General features: G+C 39.1%; 1 protein-coding gene across 2 annotated transcripts in view; it reads left to right on the top strand.

Annotated features, from left to right (window-relative positions):
- Nucleotides 1–19227, top strand: part of dor (vacuolar protein sorting-associated protein 18 dor) — a 201594-nt gene that overhangs the window by 53242 nt on the left and 129125 nt on the right. For both annotated transcript variants that reach the window (XM_090390559.1, XM_090390558.1), the window contains one exon: nt 9862–9965. In XM_090390559.1, coding sequence (XP_090246685.1) covers nt 9862–9965 — 104 coding nt within the window. The remainder of the gene's footprint in view (nt 1–9861; nt 9966–19227) is intronic.

The raw sequence follows: 19227 nt of genomic DNA, 5'->3' as shown, positions 1-19227 counted from the left end.
TTCATGGATCCGAGTCTGTAATTCATGCACGGTTGAAATAAAGATAACTATGTCATCTGCAAAGCGTAAATGGCTTAAATATCTTCCATTTATCTTCGGACCTTTCCCTTCCCAATCAAGAAGTTTGAATATTTCTTCTAGGCATGCTGTGAATAATTTTGGAGATATTGTGTCACCCTGTCTTATACTTCTCTGTATTCCCACAGTAGAAATGTTTCCATTGAAATGAATTGGTGTATGCTGATTTGATGGTTCTGATGTACAGCTCCTCCACTTGTTGGTTTCATAATGCTTTAAGTATTGCACAAGTTTTAAGTGAATCAAAGGCTTTCCTTATAGTGAATAAAACCAAGACATAGTGGTAATTGATATTCATTACACCAGTCAATAATCTGCTGTACAACTTGAATACGGTCCATTGTACTAAAGCTCCTTCGAAAGCCTGCCTGTTCTTTTGGTTGTGCTAGGTCTAGAATCATACAAAGCCTATAAGCTAAGACTTTTGTAAACCACTGATAGTAGACTGATGGGTCGGTAGTTTGTCAAGTCTTCTACGTCATCTTTTTTATGTATCAGAATTGGGGTAGCCTTCTTCCATGTTGTTGGTACATCATTTTTCTTCAGGCATAAAGTAAATAGTTTTGCTAAGAGCTGGTAGATTATTTCCAGATTATTTCTCCACCTGTTTTTAGAAGTTCAGCTATAACTTCATCCTCACCTGCTACTTTCCCATTTTGGAAGCTTTGGATGCTCCACATAACTTCTTCTGGTAGAATCTGTGGTGCTTCAGCTGTGTTGTAGTTTTCTTCTTCATTTAATTCATCATCCTGGTATAATATTGAGTAGAATTCTTCAATTTTTTTTGCTATAGCATATCTATCTCTGGTGATGGTCCCACCTTGTAGTTTGACTACAACCATCTGTTTTCTGTTCATCAATTGCTTTTTGACTTTTTGGAGACTACGGTTGTTTTCAATTTACAATTGAATTTTCTTATTTCTTCTGTGATATGTTTTCTGATCATTTTGCACAATTCAGTGTATTAAATTTTATTCTGTAGGTTAATTGATTGTTTCATTTCTTTTTGTTTCCTCAGAGATTTTGTCTTGTTTCTGTTCTGTGGTACCAGCTATTTCAAGTGAGCATTGTAAAAGGTTTTGGGTAATAATATCATTACTTTCTGATAGATCAGCATTGTCATCTATAATAAGATGTTTAAATCTATTGTTTAGTTCGTGTTGGAATATATCTTTTTTAATGCTGAGTTTGTGTACATCTATGTTTTGCTTTGATCTCTGAAACATTTTTCTTCTTTCTTTTTGGCAGTTTATTTGGATTTTACTGCATACCATACGATAGTCACTTCCAATGTTAAAGGTGTTTATAACAGAGCAGTCTTGAAAGATGTTTTTCTTATTGCTGAGGATAAAGTCAATTTCAATAGTTTTTCCATTTGGACTTTTCCATGTCCACTTTCTATGTGTTTTTTTCTTGAAAAAGGAATTCATGATATACAAGTTTTCTTTTTCTGCAAATTCTATAGAGACGACAGAGGAGCAAGGTCGTCTCTCATGCCATATCCAAAATTTCCCATCGAGCTTTCATCTGAATGTTGAATATCAATTTTAGCATTAAAGTCTCCCATTACAATTCTGAAATGATGTTTTCCTTTATTGTAGAGTTGGGATACATCATGATAGAAGGCTTCAATTTCTTCATCAGCATGACTTATTGTTGGTGCATAGACTTGGATGATCTTAAGCGTGTATCTTTTCGAGATTCAAACAACAATACTTGCTATTCGATCGGATGCACTGTCAAATTCTGTTATGTTGTTCTTCACTGTTTTGTTGATCAAGAATCCAACTCCACTGATTCTTTCCTTATCTTGGCCTCTATAATATGTCTCCATTTTTTTAATCAAAGAATTTCTTCACCATTACAGTCTACCTTCACACAGAATGTCCCATTTTAGTCGCTTTAGCTCTTCAAGTAGTTCAGTTAACTTCAATTTTGCTCAGAGTCCTACAGTTTAATGTTCCAAGGTCTAGTTTCCAATGGCAGCATGATATGATAACCCGGGGATTCTTAGCACCCTCTGCCTTTATGTTTAACTGCCTGCTGCCATAGGTGGTAACATCCAGTCTCCAGGGAATGAGGGCCATTTTATTTCTGTCGGATTCATCTGGGAAGGTTAGGCCATAAATTCGCCACACTGGCCACGTGCAGATTGGTGAATGGCAATATTTTCACATGGGATCACCAGTCCCCAAACCATTGGTCCACGGCTCTTTATTCAATATAATCACAGCTGCCCTGATATCCAACGGATGGTAGTCAGGTTTTCCCCCCATCTGCCACATAAGGGGACTTGCTTGGTAGCAAGTCCCCTTATGTGGACTTGCTTCCGAGCACTAAAAATGCACTCGCATGAAAATCTCTGAACAGTGCTAGGAGCATTTTAACAAGAATAAAACTGATTTTGTGCCTCAATTTATTATTATGGATGAGACTTTGATTCACCATTGCACGCCAGAATCCAAGCAGCAGTCAAAACAGTGGACAGAAGATGGTTGTTCAGCACCAAAGAAGACAAATTCGGATCCATCAGCAGGGGAGGTCATGGCATCAGTGTTTTGGATGCTAAAGGCATTTTGTTTATTAATTATCTTGAGAAAGGTAAAACAATAAATGGGGAATGTTATTCCGATCTTTTAATCAGACTAGACGAAAGAATTCTTGAGAAAAGACCTGGTTTGTAGAAGAAAAAATCATCTTTCATCAGGACAATGCACTTGCCCACAAAAGTGCTTTGGCAATGGGAAAATTAAGGGATCTGCACTGAATTGTTGGAACATTCACCCTCTTCCCCAGATTTGGCTTTCTCTTCTCCAAACTAAAACTCTTCCTTGCTGGTCATCGTTTTTCTTCAAATCAAGAGGCATTTTGTTTTTGGTTTTCTTCAATTCCAGCTGTAGAGGGATATTTTGCTGATCTTACTGAGAATCACCGCAGGGATGGGATAATGGTGCTGTAGCATCGCTGGAATATTAGTCTTAAGGGAGATTATGTTGAAAAATAAAAATAATTTTGAAATTATAAATTTGTTTTTTCATTGTTAGGCTGAGAACTTTTCAGCCCACCCTGAAAGGAGGAGTCTGTTCACATTTTGTTTGAACAGCTGAGGGCTGAAATCTTTGAGGAAGGCAGAGTGGAGGAGACTGTTTTAAAGGACAGAAGTAGATGGAATGAAAGAGAAGACAGTGAAGTTGGTTCGGTGAGTTTCAAGATGGACTGTAAAAGGGTGTTGGTTAGCAGTGGTTCTTGTTTTAATGATTTTGGAGGAGAGTGGTAGAATAATAGTGGCCAATTCAGCAGAGCACTGTTTATTAAAGTACCTATAGAGGAGGCACAAGGCAAAAACTGAACATCTCCGAGAGAGGGACTGAAGTGAGTTTGTGAGAGAGGAATCATTAATTAGCCAGATTTCTCTCTTCTGGATAGAATCGAGCAACTTAAAGAGGATTTTGGTGCACCACCCCAAATATGGGATCAACATTCCATGGCTGGATGGATTTCGACTTTGTATAGAGTTAGCAGCTGTGAAGGTGTGAAGTAGTGTCTAGTGCGAAAAAATATGACAAGTTTTTTGGCTGCTGCAGAAGCTATAGTTGAAATATGGTTGTGCCTGGAAAGATCGGAGATGCAGGTCAGTCTGAGTAGAGAAATCCATTCATGCTTGGATATCTTAGTACTACTGAAGGAAAGGTGGAGGAATGCAAACTCTTTCATGTGAGAGATCAGACAGAACTGAGTTTTGGCGACATTGAAGCTTAGAAGGTTGTCTTTGCCCCACTGGGATATACCTAGGAGATCTGAGTTCAGGTCCCTGGTCGTGGTAGATCTTGAGGATTCTAATACTTGAGCACTCCAAAGTTTGTCGAAAGAAAAGGAGGAGTGGAGCGTATCTTTCATTAGCAAAGCTATGGATGGGATTGGAAGTCTGTGAGAGTAGGTCATTTATATACAAGAGGAAGGGAGTTGGTGAAACAACAGAACCCTTGGGTACTCCTCATTCGTGGGGAAATCTGAGGAGAATAAACTGTCCACCTGTCCATGAACGTAGTGAAAGACCAGTGAGAAATTTGATAATCCAATTGCACAGTGAGGAAGGCAGACCATAGGATAGCAGTTTGGTGAGCAGGCCCCTTTGCCAAACCCAATCAAATGCCTTTTGAAATGTCGAGGTCAGCCATGTGAGTTTCTTCAAATTTCTCCATGGCCTAGGTTGGCCGTGAATTCAAGAAGATCAGCTGTAGATTGTGATTGGCAGAATCTATACTGCTGGTAACTGGTTGGTTGGTATGTTTCTAGATAGTTCAAGAGTTGGTTGTTGATGACCTTCTCCATAATTTTTGAGAGAACAGAAGTAAGAGCAAATGGACAGTAGTTTTTGTTTGTTGACTTTTATCACCTATCTTTAGGGTGGGCTGTATGTGGTCCTGTTTCCATGTAGTAGGGTAGATGCCAGTTGAATAGGATAGATTGAAGAGGTGATGCAGGATAGGTGTTAAGTTCTGGGGCCCAAATTTTTTAACACTAGATGGGATACCATCAGGACCAGATGCTTTGTTTGTACTCAGGTTATTAAGGATTCTTCAGATTTCTTTTTGTGGGAGGACTATGGGAGACATGAAGGGAGCCATTCTTTGTGGAGTGGAGAGAATTTTGTCTAGGTCATCCATGCAAGAATTGGAAGAGAAGAATGATGCCAGTAAGTTGGCCTTGTCTTTTGGTGAGGTGACTACAATACCATCAGGATGTGAGTGTGGTGGAAACCTGGGTGGGCAGAAGTTGCCCCCAGTGGCCTTGCCATGGGACCAGAAAGAGTGATTGCCATTTGGGCAGGAGGCAAGTTTGCGGCATTTGGCTCTTTCAAAGTCTGACTTGGTGGTGATTCTTTTGCAGCATAGGTAGTGAGGGCAACTGGAGTTTTGGTCTTGAGCCAATTGTGGTAAGCAGAGGTTTTTTTTTTCCTTTTATAGCATTGCCACACTTTTTTTGAGAATCAAGGCTTGGATGGTGGCTGAGAATTTGGAGTGGAATAAGGGATGAAAACTTTCATTCCTGTGAAGATTTCTGCTATTTGGTCTGAACAGCTGTTTGTATCAGAAGAACTCAGGCAATAATTGGACCATGTGAAGGAAGAATAGAAATCATGGAGGTCCTCCCAGTTGGCACTCTTGTAGTGCCAAAGGATATGAGACTGTGAACTGGTGGGTGAAGGTTGTTTTGTGGGAAAAGAGACTTGTATGAGGTTGTGGTCCAAGTTTCCAAGAGGAGAAATAACTACAGTATACCTGGAAGAGGAACTTGACCTCTTCCTTGTTAGGAAGAGGTCAAGTGTGTTGGCAAATTGGAGGGGGTTGCCTGGTGTTCTGGTGGGAAGATTGATGATCTGTGATAGGTCATTGCTGATGACGAACACCTCACTGATCAGGCAGGCCCTTGCCTGCCTGATCAGTGAAACTGGAGAAGGGGGAGTCAATTTGAGTTGTGGACATTGAAGTTCCCTAGAATCACTATTGGGGTATTTAGACTAGACCAGCAGAAAGTTGAAGAGGTTAGAATAGCTGATTGGGAAGCCTCCAGGTTCGTTACTACCTGAACACGTACTAACCAGTTGCTGGTCTGCAGAACCATTTTACTGCCATATCCTTGAATGTGGGTGGGTCCTGGTCCTCTACAGTGTGATTGGTATGTCATTGAGGGTATCATTCTCACTGCATGTGGTAAGAGTTGGGGTCACAGAAACTAGAACTCTTGCTCTAACCAAACATGGCTGCAGCCACTTCAGGTCTCTAATAATAAGTGTCTGATATAATATGTACACTCTGTTTAAAAAAAAAAAAAAAAAAAAAAAAAAAAAAAAAAAAAACATTACATATTTACTCACATTAGATGTATACTAAATTATACTTGCCAAGAAATTTTGTTATCCAGGTAACTCTCCATGAACAAATTATCAAGAATGCAACCCCCACATATAACTCCATATATGGCACTCATATGACCCACTATGGAATATGCCTCATCAATCTGGGCTCAAGCTTCTACTAGCTCAAAAGAAAAACCTTGACAGAGTACAATCAAGAGCAACAAAAATTATAGGTGCAGTCTCATCCACAAATAATTTAAAAGCTCAACGAGAGTATGGGTTTCACATACTAGAAGACAGAAGAAAACTCTCCACAATTAAATTCACTAACAGAATCATGATCCTGTTGTTGGCTTCTGATTCTTAGAGCACCTGTCCATTGAAATAAGCAAAGAGATATTCTTTTCCACTACACTACTAAAAAACACAATGATTAACTTAAATCTCCTAGAACCTTGTTCAAAAAAGGATTCATAGCATGAAAATAAAAGAAATGGACTTGACACTATACATTACTTAAATAATCTAAACCATGTCATTGCCTATACTGATGGATCATCTGATGAAGCACTCAACCAAGGTGCAGCTGGGGATTTCTAACTCTACCTGGAGGCAAGGAAATGCAAATCAAAACCACAGCTAGCAAAATAGCTTCAAACTTTGCTTGTGAATTAACAGCCATACAAGCAGCTCTCAAGTTTTATCTCTCTAATCCAGTAATAAACATCACAGAAGGAATAACCATTTACAGTGACTCAAAATCTGCACTTCAAGCATTAAAAAATAGAAAAACAAAACACACAGGAAATTCATGAACAATTAACAACTTTAAATTTGATAAATAAGACTTGTACACTGCAATGGATACCAGCCCATGTAAATATTGAAGGCAGCGAGAGAGCAGACAGAGTAGCCAAAGAAGCATACTTTCCTCAAAAATTACACCCACTGTCACTAACTGATACTAACTCTCTCACAAAAATAAGATTGGTAAAACTATCAAAAAGAAGAATTAAATCAGCAAAATTAATGAAAATAGAGAAATAACCACAATCATCACCAGACTAAGGAGGCGGAACATTTTAAAGGCATGAAAATTCATCTGGATGGTACTAGAAGCTATGAAATATGAAGAAGTGCTCCAAAATTGAACTAGCACCTGCTCATATCTATTCTGGTCTAGCAATTGCCACTGCTCTACAGAAAGTTGACAGTAACTCTAAAGAAAACTCTACTCCATCAAAATTCAACAACTTGCCAAAGCAGTTCTACAGGCCCACTGTCATATGTAGAAGCTCTTCAACAGACTTGACGACAACAACAACAATCACTCAATCTCATGACCATTTGAATGCTATATTATCTCTATCAAACTGATTCAGTTCAGAACTTCTAACTTCACTGCTGAAGAATGGGATTTCTTAGATCTTTTCTTGATCTTAATTCATTCTTCTTTTCACTTAGTTTCCTTTGTTTTTTTCTCTTACCAGACATCTCGCTCAAAGAGTAGAGAAATTTTTTTTATGGATACAGACAATACTGCATAGACCAGTAAGGCAGTAGGGACACAAAACTGACACCGAGCCACCGAACACAAAAGGATGGGGTAAGAAACAAGGTCACTGCGTAGAAACTTCCACACCTTGAATTGGAAACAATGATAGTCCTCATCTACTCTAATAATAAAACCCTGTGTATGAAAAAACACAGATAATAAAATTGCTTATAATGAGTTACCTGTATTCTTCTTTAATCCTTTACTCGGTGTAAGCAAAGTTTTTTTAATGCATGAAGTATCTTCGTGACTGGAATATACACATGTAACTCTTTTTGGTGAACTCCTAGAGATCAAAAAAACAGTTTTGCTGTAGTGGATTTCATTTAGCATGGCATTGATATTATGGCACTTTGGGTGGAACTTTATTTTGGATTTGCTGTAGTGAAAAAATTCATTATAGCAGTGTTTGTTATATTGAGAGTAATATATAGTGTATTATATGTTTTTTAATGGTGCATATGCAGCAGGATATTTTGTTTACAAGGCAAAAAAAATTGTGTACACATATGAATAATTAATGAATCACTAAATGAAAACATGATTAATGATTATGTATCACTTATCTATAAGTGGCAACTGTCTACTGATAAAATACAGCGAATTCATGAAAAAATGAATGCTTTTTTCCCTCATTATTAGCGAGATCTTTGCTTACTTCTGAATTTATCTCAGGAAACCTGTATAATGAAGAATAACAGATTATTGTGATTGCATTATAGTTACTATCTTCTTTGTATTGTAAGAAATTTTTTAATATTAGTTTTTGTAAAAAAAAAAAAAAAAATACACAGAAGCAAAATAACCCATATTTTTCTATCTTATCAGGACTGATATACGAGGTGGTATTAGAAAGTTTCGAGACTAGCTCTGTTTACAAGAAATTCCTTTATTTATCTATGTTTACACACTATCACCTTCAAAATAGTCCCCTTGCATATCAATATAGCACTCCCAGCATTCTTGCCACTTCTGGAATGTGTCGTGGAAGTCTTCTTTTCAAAGCATGTCAAGCACCTTCTGCGATTCGCGTTGGATCTCCACATTGGTGTCAAAACGGTGGCCTTTGAGCTGGATCTTCATCTTTGAGAAGAGGGCGGAGTCTGCAGGAGCCAAATCTGGTGAGTAGGATGGATGCAGAAGTGAGATCATATTGTTTCTGATGAGAAACTCATGTGTGAGGAGAGCTTGGTGACAGGGTGCATTGTCGTCGTGGAGCATCCAGTTTTTTGTGTGCCACAGATCTGGTCGCTTTCGCCGAATGTCCTCCCTCAGATGCCTTAAAACCTGGCAGTAGAACTTGCTATTGACGGTCTGCCCCCTGAGGATGAATTCTCGATACACAATGCCGCGAATGTCAAAAAAAGACGATGAGCATGCACTTGGTCGAGCTGCGAACCTGCCTCGCCTTTTTCGGTTGTGGAGATGATGGACTCTTCCACTGTGAAGACTGTTGCTTCGTCTCAGGGTCATATCCGTACACCCAAGTTTCGTCACCAGTAATGATCCTCAACATGAAGGATGGGTCATCCATGGCACGCTGACGGAATTCTTGGCAGACTTCGACGCGGTGTTCCTTCTGCTCCTGGGTCAGCAACCTGGGGACGAACTTGGCAGCAACATGGCGCATGTTCAAATCACACATGAGGATTGTCTGGACTGTTCCATATGACACACTGACAATGGCAGCAATGTTGTGGAGTGTTTTCCGACGATCCTCATGCACAAGTTGCCGAATGGTTTCAACATTTTTGGGGATTGAGCTTGTTGAAGATCTTCCTGATCTCTCATCGTCTTCCAGTGATGTTCTTCCACTCTCGAAGCATGTGTGCCACTCAAAACACCTCGAACGACTCATTGCAGCATCGCCATAAACTTGCTGAATCTTTTAAATGTCTCTGTGGCAGAATTTCACGTTTGCTCTTTGTTCTAATTTGCTGTCCATGATGAAATCGCAGATGTGGTAATGCAGGTGGTCAGAATAGTATCAGTTGCACAGCTCCTGATACACAGGACAATGTCTTTTGGCACACTGACTTATGAAGGTAGGTTCTCCCTGTGACTGTGCGTGCAGCCTTGTGCTGCCATCTTTTGGCATGTTACCAACCTAGTCTCGAAACTTTTTGATACCACCTCGTATTTATTAGCAACCTTACATTGTCTTGAATGGTTTCTGCTAAATATTGTGATTTAGTTATAAACACTAGATTCACAAAATACACATTTAAGTTTTAATAAATGCATTATTTGAGTTATAGCATTTTTAACCTGAATTCCACATAGTCTACACTTTTTTTGAAAATATGTAACTTTTGTAAATTTGATAATATGCCCATACTTATTTGAAAAATATGGACTTCTTAATCAGGTATTTGATAATGAACTGGGAAATGAAGGAGAGATTACAGGTCTTGAGTTCCATAGAATGGCAGGGAAGGAGAACAGATATTTCATTCTTGCCACTACTCCAAGGTCAGTATAAGATATTTTAATGTCCCTTTTTTATATTTTTCTTAAATTTATGTAGACTAGAGTAAGTAGTTCTAATATACAATTTCAAATAATAATGAAATACATTTCTTTATCTCACAAGTAATATTTCTAATCATAATAATCAATATGTGCACATACAAACATACTACCACTGTCAGATACTGTTATCAAATGGGAAGTTGTATAATGAATAAAAAAAACTGTTATTACCCACAGATTTTCAAGAATTTTTGCCCTGTATAAAAACTGTGCTCTTTGAGCAAGATGTATGGTTATTGTGATTTTTACCAGCTGGACATTTAGAAATCCCATCTCATTTTGTATCATGTTTTAAAGGAAACATGAGAATTGGAGATTGTCCTTGAAGGCTTAAATACAGCCAGTACGAGCAGAAACAAGTACTCTACATTGAGCAAAATATTGGGTTGTTGCAAATGAAATGGCTGTTGAATGACTGTCAGGTTTCTACTGGTTGCTGAAGAAAGCAAGTGCTGAGGTATATGCAAATTTTTTGTCATGTGACAGCATCACACATGGGTGATGCAATTGTAGTATTTGTTTCGTTCAATGAGCATTAGACATTGAATACTACTGACATCAAGTCAATCATGGAACCCGGTCAATTAAGGTTGCTATACCTTTACGAGTTCAAATTGGAAAATTATGCAGCAGCTGCAGTAAAAAACATCAATAAAGCACTCGGTGGAGGAACAATTAATGAGAGATCCACTCGCCGTTGGTTTTCAAAATTTCGCTCAGGAGATTTGAGGCTACAAAACGAACCCCATGGCCATCGTCCTTCCTCCATTGATTCGAATGAATTAAAGGATTTAATCAAATCAGATCTACGACAAACTGTACGAGAGATCGCCCAGACACTAAATGTACACTTCTCAACTGATATACAGCACTTGGCAATAATAGGAAAAGTAAGGAAGCTCAACAAGTGGGTGCCTTACGAACTCACTGATGAAAACAAAGCATGGTGTTTGGAAGTGTGCTCTTCTCTCTTAAGAAGTAAAGAAGAAAGGTTCCTGCAACGAATTGTGACTGTGGATGAGAAGTGGATATTCAATGACAATCGTACGTGTTCGTTGCAGTGGTTGGGAGTAAAAGACGCTCCAGGAAAGACTCCAAAGGCACCTCTGCATTCAACGAAGATGTTTACTGTATGGTGGTCTTCTGCTTGTGTTATTCACTACTCATTCCTTCCACGAGGTGAAATGATAAATGCAGCTCGATATTTTACAGATATGTGGCAAATCCATGACAAATTGTGCCTTAAGCAACCAGCACTTGTGAATAGACATGGAGTCCTATTGCTTCAGGATAATGCCCAACCACATGTGGCAGTGTCAACCATACAGCAAATCAACAATTTGGGATACAAAATTGTGCCTCATCCTCCATACTCTACTGACATTTCCCCAACAGATTACCATTTTTTCCTTCACTTGAGCCATTTTTTGTCCAAGAAATGCTTTGCCAACAACACATTGATTTATCAGACAGTGGAGGATTTCATCACTTCCAGAGACACTGATTTCTACAAATGTGGTATAAATGACCTTGACAAACGTTGGCAACAATGCATTGATGCTGCTGGAGATTACTTTGATGAAGCAGGTATTCTTCTTTTTCAATTGTCCTTAAAATCGACCATTTCATTTGCAACAACCCAATATATAAGTACTTTCATTTGAGGTCCTAAATATCTTCTGTGAATATATCTAGCTCTTGTCTTAAACAGAGAAATGTAAAGCAGAATTACATAATATCTCTTTTAACTTTTCAGTAGCAACCCCATTCTCCATCCTGCAAGTGGTGGATTTGAATCTTATAGTGGCATGGATGTTTGTGAATATCTTTAAACAGTGTGTAATTTTCATTACCCCTGATGTGAGACCACGATATTGGTTATTGATGTTCTGAATTGGCTTGAAAAAGTACCATATTTTGTTGCTAGAGAATGGTTTACAGCTTATCTATTATTATTGTACAGACACCTCCATGGATTGTCCAGAGACATTGAAGGAGACCCAATTTATCCATACAATCTGTCATACCTCTTCTTGTCATACTCATTAACAAAGTGTTAACAACTGACTCTGGCATTCCATTCATTCACAACTCTCCAAGTGAAAAATTTTGTTCTCGCATCCCTACTGACCACACTTTTTACTCAACTTCCAGTAATAACCTCTTGTTCTGCCTCCTCTAGCTAAATGCTGAAACATTTTCCCTGCATCAGTCCTATAAAATACTTCAAGAAACTTAAAAATGCTTCTATCATGGTCCTCTCTTTTTTGCCTATCAACCAAATTCTGCAGTCCACACACTGAGTGTGTCCTCATTGGGAACATTCTACAGACCACTCACCATCTTGATTACTCGCTTCTGAATCCTCTCCACTTTCTTTTTCCAATTCTTTGAATTTTCTTCCAAAACCTGGTTTGAAAGAAAATTCAAAGAAGTTTGTGAAAGGCTAAAACATCATCCAAATCTGAACAAAAATGATGGATTAATTATTCCGAGAATGTGGAGGAAACATCCTCAACCAGTATAGCAACCAAAACAACCCCAGAGGAAAATCTCAATATGAGAGACTTCAGAAATTGTTTAATGTAGTCCCATTCTTTTTTCCCACCAGAGAGCTAGGTTAAATGCTTAACAAACATTTAGATTCATCTTTTGCATAGTATCATGTAGCTTATATCATGTACATATGTATGTATGTTTTCCTGGTGATGATGACCTCAATACAGAGGTTGAAACATCAATTATTACTTTCTTAATGTTGATCATTATCATCAAATTCCTGACATGTACCCTCAAGGGGTGTACAGGATATGATAGTACTTCATGAAAAATTTACATCATTACTAACTTCCTATCTACAATTTTTCTCCAAATCAGTCTGTTACTTGTCAAGACTCCAACATCATTACCACATCTTATATTTCTATCGTCTAAGGCACTTTGTATCGTATCAATCCACCTATATCTTGGTCTTCCTCAGGGTCGTTTTCCTGGTGGAACCGTACTCCAGGAGATTGATGAGGCCAGGGATTTGGGAGTGCTGGTGGATAGGGAGTTGAAGTTTAGGGGGCCTATTGCAAAAGTGACTAAAACAGCTCACCAAATCACTTGGCTTATGAAAAATACTTTAACATGCAGAGACAAACAAGTTGTTGTTGTTCCTCTGTATCGAGCCTTGATAAGACCCCATCTGGACTTCTGTGCCCAGTTATGGGTACCAGGGTTTCTTCGTGATGGGGAGGAAGTGGAGAGAGTCCAGAGACGAGTGACCAAGATGATAGCAGGTCTGTGGAATGAACCTTATGAGAATAGGTTGAAGATTTGTGGGTTGCAGAAATTGGACGATAGGCGAAGGAGGGGTGATATGATTGAGACATTCAAATTACTGAAGGGTTTTTATAAGATTGATCCAGAAGATATTTTTGAAAATATGACTGGTGGTGGGAGGACTAGGGGCCATGCATGGAAGCTGGGCAAGAGCGTGGTTGACAAGGGTGTTAGAGCTAGGTTTTTTACTTGGAGAGTGGTGAACGAGTGGAATAAGCTTCCAGAGTCTGTTGTGGGTGCTACGACCGTGAATGAGTTCAAGGCAAGATATGATAGATACTGTGTGAATATTGAATAGTTGTTCCAGACATGATGTTAGGGCCTCCCTCGATGAGTCTGTCGACTCCTTGGAGTTTCCCGGAACAATAATCATCATCATCATCATCAAATTCCTGCCATGTACCCTCAAGGGGTGTACAGGATATGACAGTACTACATGAAAAAATTACATCATTACTAACTTCCTATCTACAATTTTCCTCCAAATCAGTCTGTTACTTGTCAAGACTCCAACATTATCAGATCTTATATTTCTATCGTCTAAGGCACTTTGTACCGTATCAATCCACCTATATCTTGGTCTTCCTCTGGGTCGTTTTCCTGCCAACCTGGCAGAGAACACTTGTTTTGCTAATCTTTCCTCTCCCATTCTATTTAAGTGACCATACCATCTGAGATTAGCTCTGCTAACGCATTCCTGGATGCTGACAATGTCAAGTTCTTTCCTAATATCCTCATTTTTAATATGATATTGCCATTGATGCCATCTGTTCACGCCTCTAATCTTTCTCAGGACTCTCATATCTGCGGTCTCTAGTCTTTGGTCAAGTGTTTTACTTCTGACCCAGCTCTCAGATCCATAAGTTAAAATTGGTTTGAACACAGTCTTGTATACAGCTAATTTAGTGTTCCGACTAATTTCTTTCTTATTCCATATGAATTTATTCAATTGACTTCCCACGATACCAGCTTTGCTGATTCTGTTGTCTATTTCTATATTTAGTTTACCATCTTCAGTAAAAATTGTGCCTAAGTAGCTGAAATGTTTTACTTGTTCCACAGGTTCTCCATTCACAACATAGTTGACATTTTCAATGATTCTGCCTATTTTCATTGTCTTTGTCTTTTTATTGCTGACCTTCATACCATATCTATTACAACAGCTATTCAATTTAGTCAGAGAATCTTGCAGACTTGTAGCGGATTTATTTAGAAGTATAACATCATCCGCATAAAGCAAAGAGCTGACATTAACATCTCCAATTTTGATATCAGGTTTAATACCACATTCCTTCATAATGTGATCCATATAGATAATGAATAACAGAGGGGATAATGTACATCCTTGTCTCACACCAGATTTAACATTAAACCATCTTCCTGTACTTCCTTCAATTCTGACTGCTGACTCACAACCCAAATAAAGACTAAGTATTGCTTGATATAATGCCCCATTGACACCATATAACTGCAGCGTATTGAATAGCTTCTCACTTGGCACCTTGTCATATGCCTTTTCGAAATCGACAAAACTTAAATACAGATCTTTGTTATATTCCCATGCTTTCTCGACTATTTGTCGTAAAGTGAAGATCTGATCCTGACAGCCTCTATTTGGCCTGAATCCAGCTTGTTCTTCACCAAGCTTTTCTTCCACAATTCTTCTCAACCGTTTCTCAAGTATACTTGCATAGATCTTGCCAGGAACACTCAGTAGGGAAATACCTCTGTAATTCTCACATTCAGTTTTATTTCCCTTTTTATATATGGGTACTATGAGAGCTCTACTCCAATCATCGGGAATTCGTCCCTCTGTCCAGGCTTTCTGAACTATGCAGTGCAGCCACTGTAAGACTCTTATACCACCATACTTCAGCATTTCTGGTCGAATATCATCTACTCCTGCTGCCTTTCCACATTTCAAGCCTTTGATGGCTTTTTCTACTTCAAGTATGGATATGTATTCCTGACTGCATGCCTGGTCAGTGTTTTTTATCACTGTGCTGTCATCACTGCTTGTTTCATTTAGCAGTTTTTCAAAGTAATTACTCCATACTTCAAGGATATCTTTTTCTCCTGTTTTCATTTTGCCTTTATCATCTCTAATTCCTTTTACAGCACTCTTTCCTCCATTCCTAAGCTTCTTCAACAACCTCCAGAATATTTTGCCACCTTCTTGATATTTATTTTCTATATTCTTGCCAAAGTCCTCCCATGACTTTTGTTTAGCTAGTTTTACACACTGTTTAGCTTTCTTACATTTGTCTCTGTATTCTGTAAGAGTAAAAGCTGACTTATTTGCCAGGAACTTTTGATATGCTTTCTTCTTTTCCTTCACTGCCTCTTTAACTTCCTGTGTCCACTAGGGAGTTCTGATTTTTTTATCTTTGCACACAACCTCACCACATGCCTCTCTGGCAGAATCAATCAATGTTTCCTTCAGAGTTTGCCACTGAATCTCCAAGGTTTGATTCCTGTTCTCAAACTCTTTCATTTTCTTTTCAATAATATTTCTGTATTTTAGTCTACAGTTCACATCTGAGAGCTGCTCAACTTTTATTCGCTTTAAAACTTTCTTACATGTTATTCTTTTCAATATGAAATTCAATTTTATCCTGCTCAAGACTAAATAGTGATCACTTCCAATTTCAAATCCTCTGTACACTCTGGTGTCCTGCACCAGGGAGAAAACATCACTATCAACAATAACATAGTCAATGAGACTTTTCTTATTCCTAGCCTCTTCTCTCCATGTGAATTTGTGCACATTTTTATGTTGGAACATGGTGTTAGTAATAACCAGTCCATGTCCTGAGCAGAAATCCAACAGATATTTGCCATTATTATTAGCTTTGCTCTTTTCTCCAAATTTTCCCAAAATATTTTTGTATGTCTCACAATCATTTCCTACTCTACTATTTAGATCCCCAACAAGGACCAACTTTTCCTTTTTCATTGTGTCAGTTGCTTTTTCTAAAGCCTCAAAAAATTCCTCCACTTCTACCTTAGTAGAACCTTCTGTGGGACCATAGGCACAAATAAGTCTCGTTGTCCAGTTCCCCATTCTCATATTTGCCCACATTACTCTACTTGAGACTGACTGCCATTCAAGAAGATTAGCCTCGTATTTTGTGTTGAATACTATGGCTACTCCTTCTTTTCCTTGATTGTTATTGCCTGAATATAACATTTTGTATTTATTGCTCAGAAAGATCTCACCAGTTTTGGTCTTTTTTGTTTCAGTCACCCCTATTATGTCGATCTGGTACTTATCTAATTCCTCAGCTAGCTCCATTTCTTTGCCATTCAGGCTTCTTACATTGATAGTACCGATCTTTAACTCTGGTGATGTTGAGTTGGGGTTTATTTTCAGATTTGTTCCAGTAGCTGACTTTTCGCTGTTCGCCCTGGTTCCCTGGCGAAAACAACGGGGGCCTTGTTTAACCGGGCGACGCCCCAGCCGGCATGAAATTTTGTCATGTTGTACCATCATTTTTTTATTTTGGTTTAACCAATAAGAATACAATTTGGTCGGCTAAATCCCAAATTGCCAGCCCATCCTCGTTCGTTCAGTATCAAAGTAGATACCCAACAGGGTGCACCACGAGAAGGTGAGGATTGGACATTAGGTCAGAAGCCCTGGTCGGTTCTCCGCATTCCTTTAAAGGCTATGTGGAGGTCTCCTCTCAGTTATACAGCTTTGACCCTTAAGCACCCCAATAATAAAATTTATCTTTTGAGTTATATTTGCAATCTTTGCTACATGGCCCCTGAACTTCAACTTCCTATCTACTAACACTGAAAGATCCCTAGCCTCATCAGTTTCTTCTAGCATAATCCCACCAATGTAATACGACATTGGATATCTAATCATGGCAGAGTGAATGACTTTACATTTACTGACATTGAACTGACATCAATTTTCTCATGCTCACAATTACAGCTTATTCAAATCATTCTGCAAGTACTGCACATCAGTAGCATTCCTGATTACCCTACCTATCTTTGCATCATCAGCAAATAGCTGTATGGTGCTTGTCAAATCCTTCCCAGTATCATTAATGTATAGATTCAATAACAGTGGACCAAGCACTGATCCTTGTGGTACACCACTGGTTCTATAGTTAGTTCTAACTGCGCGATTCTTGACAGCCGCAGGTGTGGGATCAGCCATCTAAGTGATGAAACCCCAAGCCCACCATCCTTCGCCCTTGCATAGAAATATGCAGTAGGAGTGTCAGGTGGCAGTCAGAGCCATGATCTCATGGCTGAACGGATAGCCCTGTCCATTCGAGACAGTACTCAGATATATGTCATACCAAGCACCAACTTGTGGTAAAAGCGAGCTTGGAGATTGTAGGAAAGGAGAAACAGTCTTTGCTGGGGCTTGAGAGGAGCTTTATTCAAAGAAGGGATCCTAGCTTCTATGATAGAAGGGACAGAAGACCTTCCCTTTGGGGTGAACATGATACCGAGGTATCTCCACTCTTCCAGGATGGTCAAAGCATGCAGCGGCCTCCTGTGCAGGGAAAACTCTATAGTCTCAACTTTAAGCTCCTTGTCACGACCAGAGGGGACAAGAGCTAAAGAGCAGGACTTCTCTACATTAATAGAAAGGTGTTGAATAGAGAAGACGTCAACTGCCTGGTCAAGGAGTTCCTGCAAGCCCATCTTAATAGAGGCTATGAGAATAAGATCGTCTGCAAAGGCCATAGCATTAAAGGAAGAAGCGCCTAGAGAGTAGCCTATATGACTAGGAAGAGAATGAAGAAACTCATCTGTGACACAGTTAAAGAAAAGGGGAGATAGAGGATCACCCTGGCAAACACCCCACACTGCAGGAATAGAAGTTGCACGGGACCCTGTAGTGATAGTGATGGAGCTACCCAAGTATAGCTCCATAACATAGGAAAGAAAAGGTTCTGGACATCCAGCAATAGACAGTGCTCAAAGGAGAGCAGGAAGGAAGATGCTATCAAAGGCCTTTTGGAGGTCCAGTGACGCCATATATAGAGGCTTAAGGTGGTGTCGGGAATCAGAGAGAAGAGAAGGAAGAATATATATATTCTCGGCACAGCCGTGAATAAAAGCTCTGTCTATAATCATGCTGTATATGTTGCTGAAGTCGTTTAACTAATATTTTATGATAGAGTCTAAGTAACACAGGGTAGATGGTAATAGGTCTAAAGTCTGATGCACAGCTTGAAGTTTCTTTCTTCGGAATGAAGATAGTTCTTGAAGCATGTAAATATGGTGGTATTACTTTACTGGAAAGGAGAATGTCCACTAAGTCTTGAAGAATCTTCAACGGCACCTTCCGAAGCCTAGATTCAGGAAAGCCATCAGGTCTGGAGGCAGAGAAATTGGATGGAAGAACTGCTTTAATCTCCTGAATGGAGACAGGCTGGTATATTTGAAGGGTAGGAATGGACCTCAATATTGTAGGTTGGTCATCATAATCAGGGAAGTGTGGAGGTGAGCAGAAAAGACTGTACTCCAGAATTTGACAAAATCATCATGCAAGTCTGCTAGAGGTGAAGGGGAAGCACCGTCAAGGATTGTTTTGGCACATTGCCCTCTATTCTTTTTATAGAGGGCCTGCATAGCTGCATAGGCCCTCTTCCTCTGCTTCCTATTTGACAAAGTCATTGCAAAATGAGACGTAGGCTGATGTTGACGAGGCATGAAGTGTTCAGAGAATTCAGCATGGAGGTAGTCATTCAACTGATCTGTGATATCCATTCCCAGAAGTTGAGTCTGGATGAGATATTTAAGAATTTGATGGTTATATTCTGTAAGAGGAGGATCATCTAGATGTCAGTCTGCGAATCAAAGCCTCTTCTTCAACAGCAGGATGGTGGCTGGAAGATGGAGA

This window comes from Typopeltis vanoorti, chromosome 3 (genome assembly GCF_054136105.1).
Source record: "Typopeltis vanoorti isolate ZY-2024b chromosome 3, IOZ_Tvanoo_1.0, whole genome shotgun sequence".
Classification (NCBI taxonomy): domain Eukaryota; kingdom Metazoa; phylum Arthropoda; class Arachnida; order Uropygi; family Thelyphonidae; genus Typopeltis; species Typopeltis vanoorti.
Note: the sequence above shows the minus strand (reverse complement) of the source record. Positions and strands in the feature narration are given on the sequence as shown.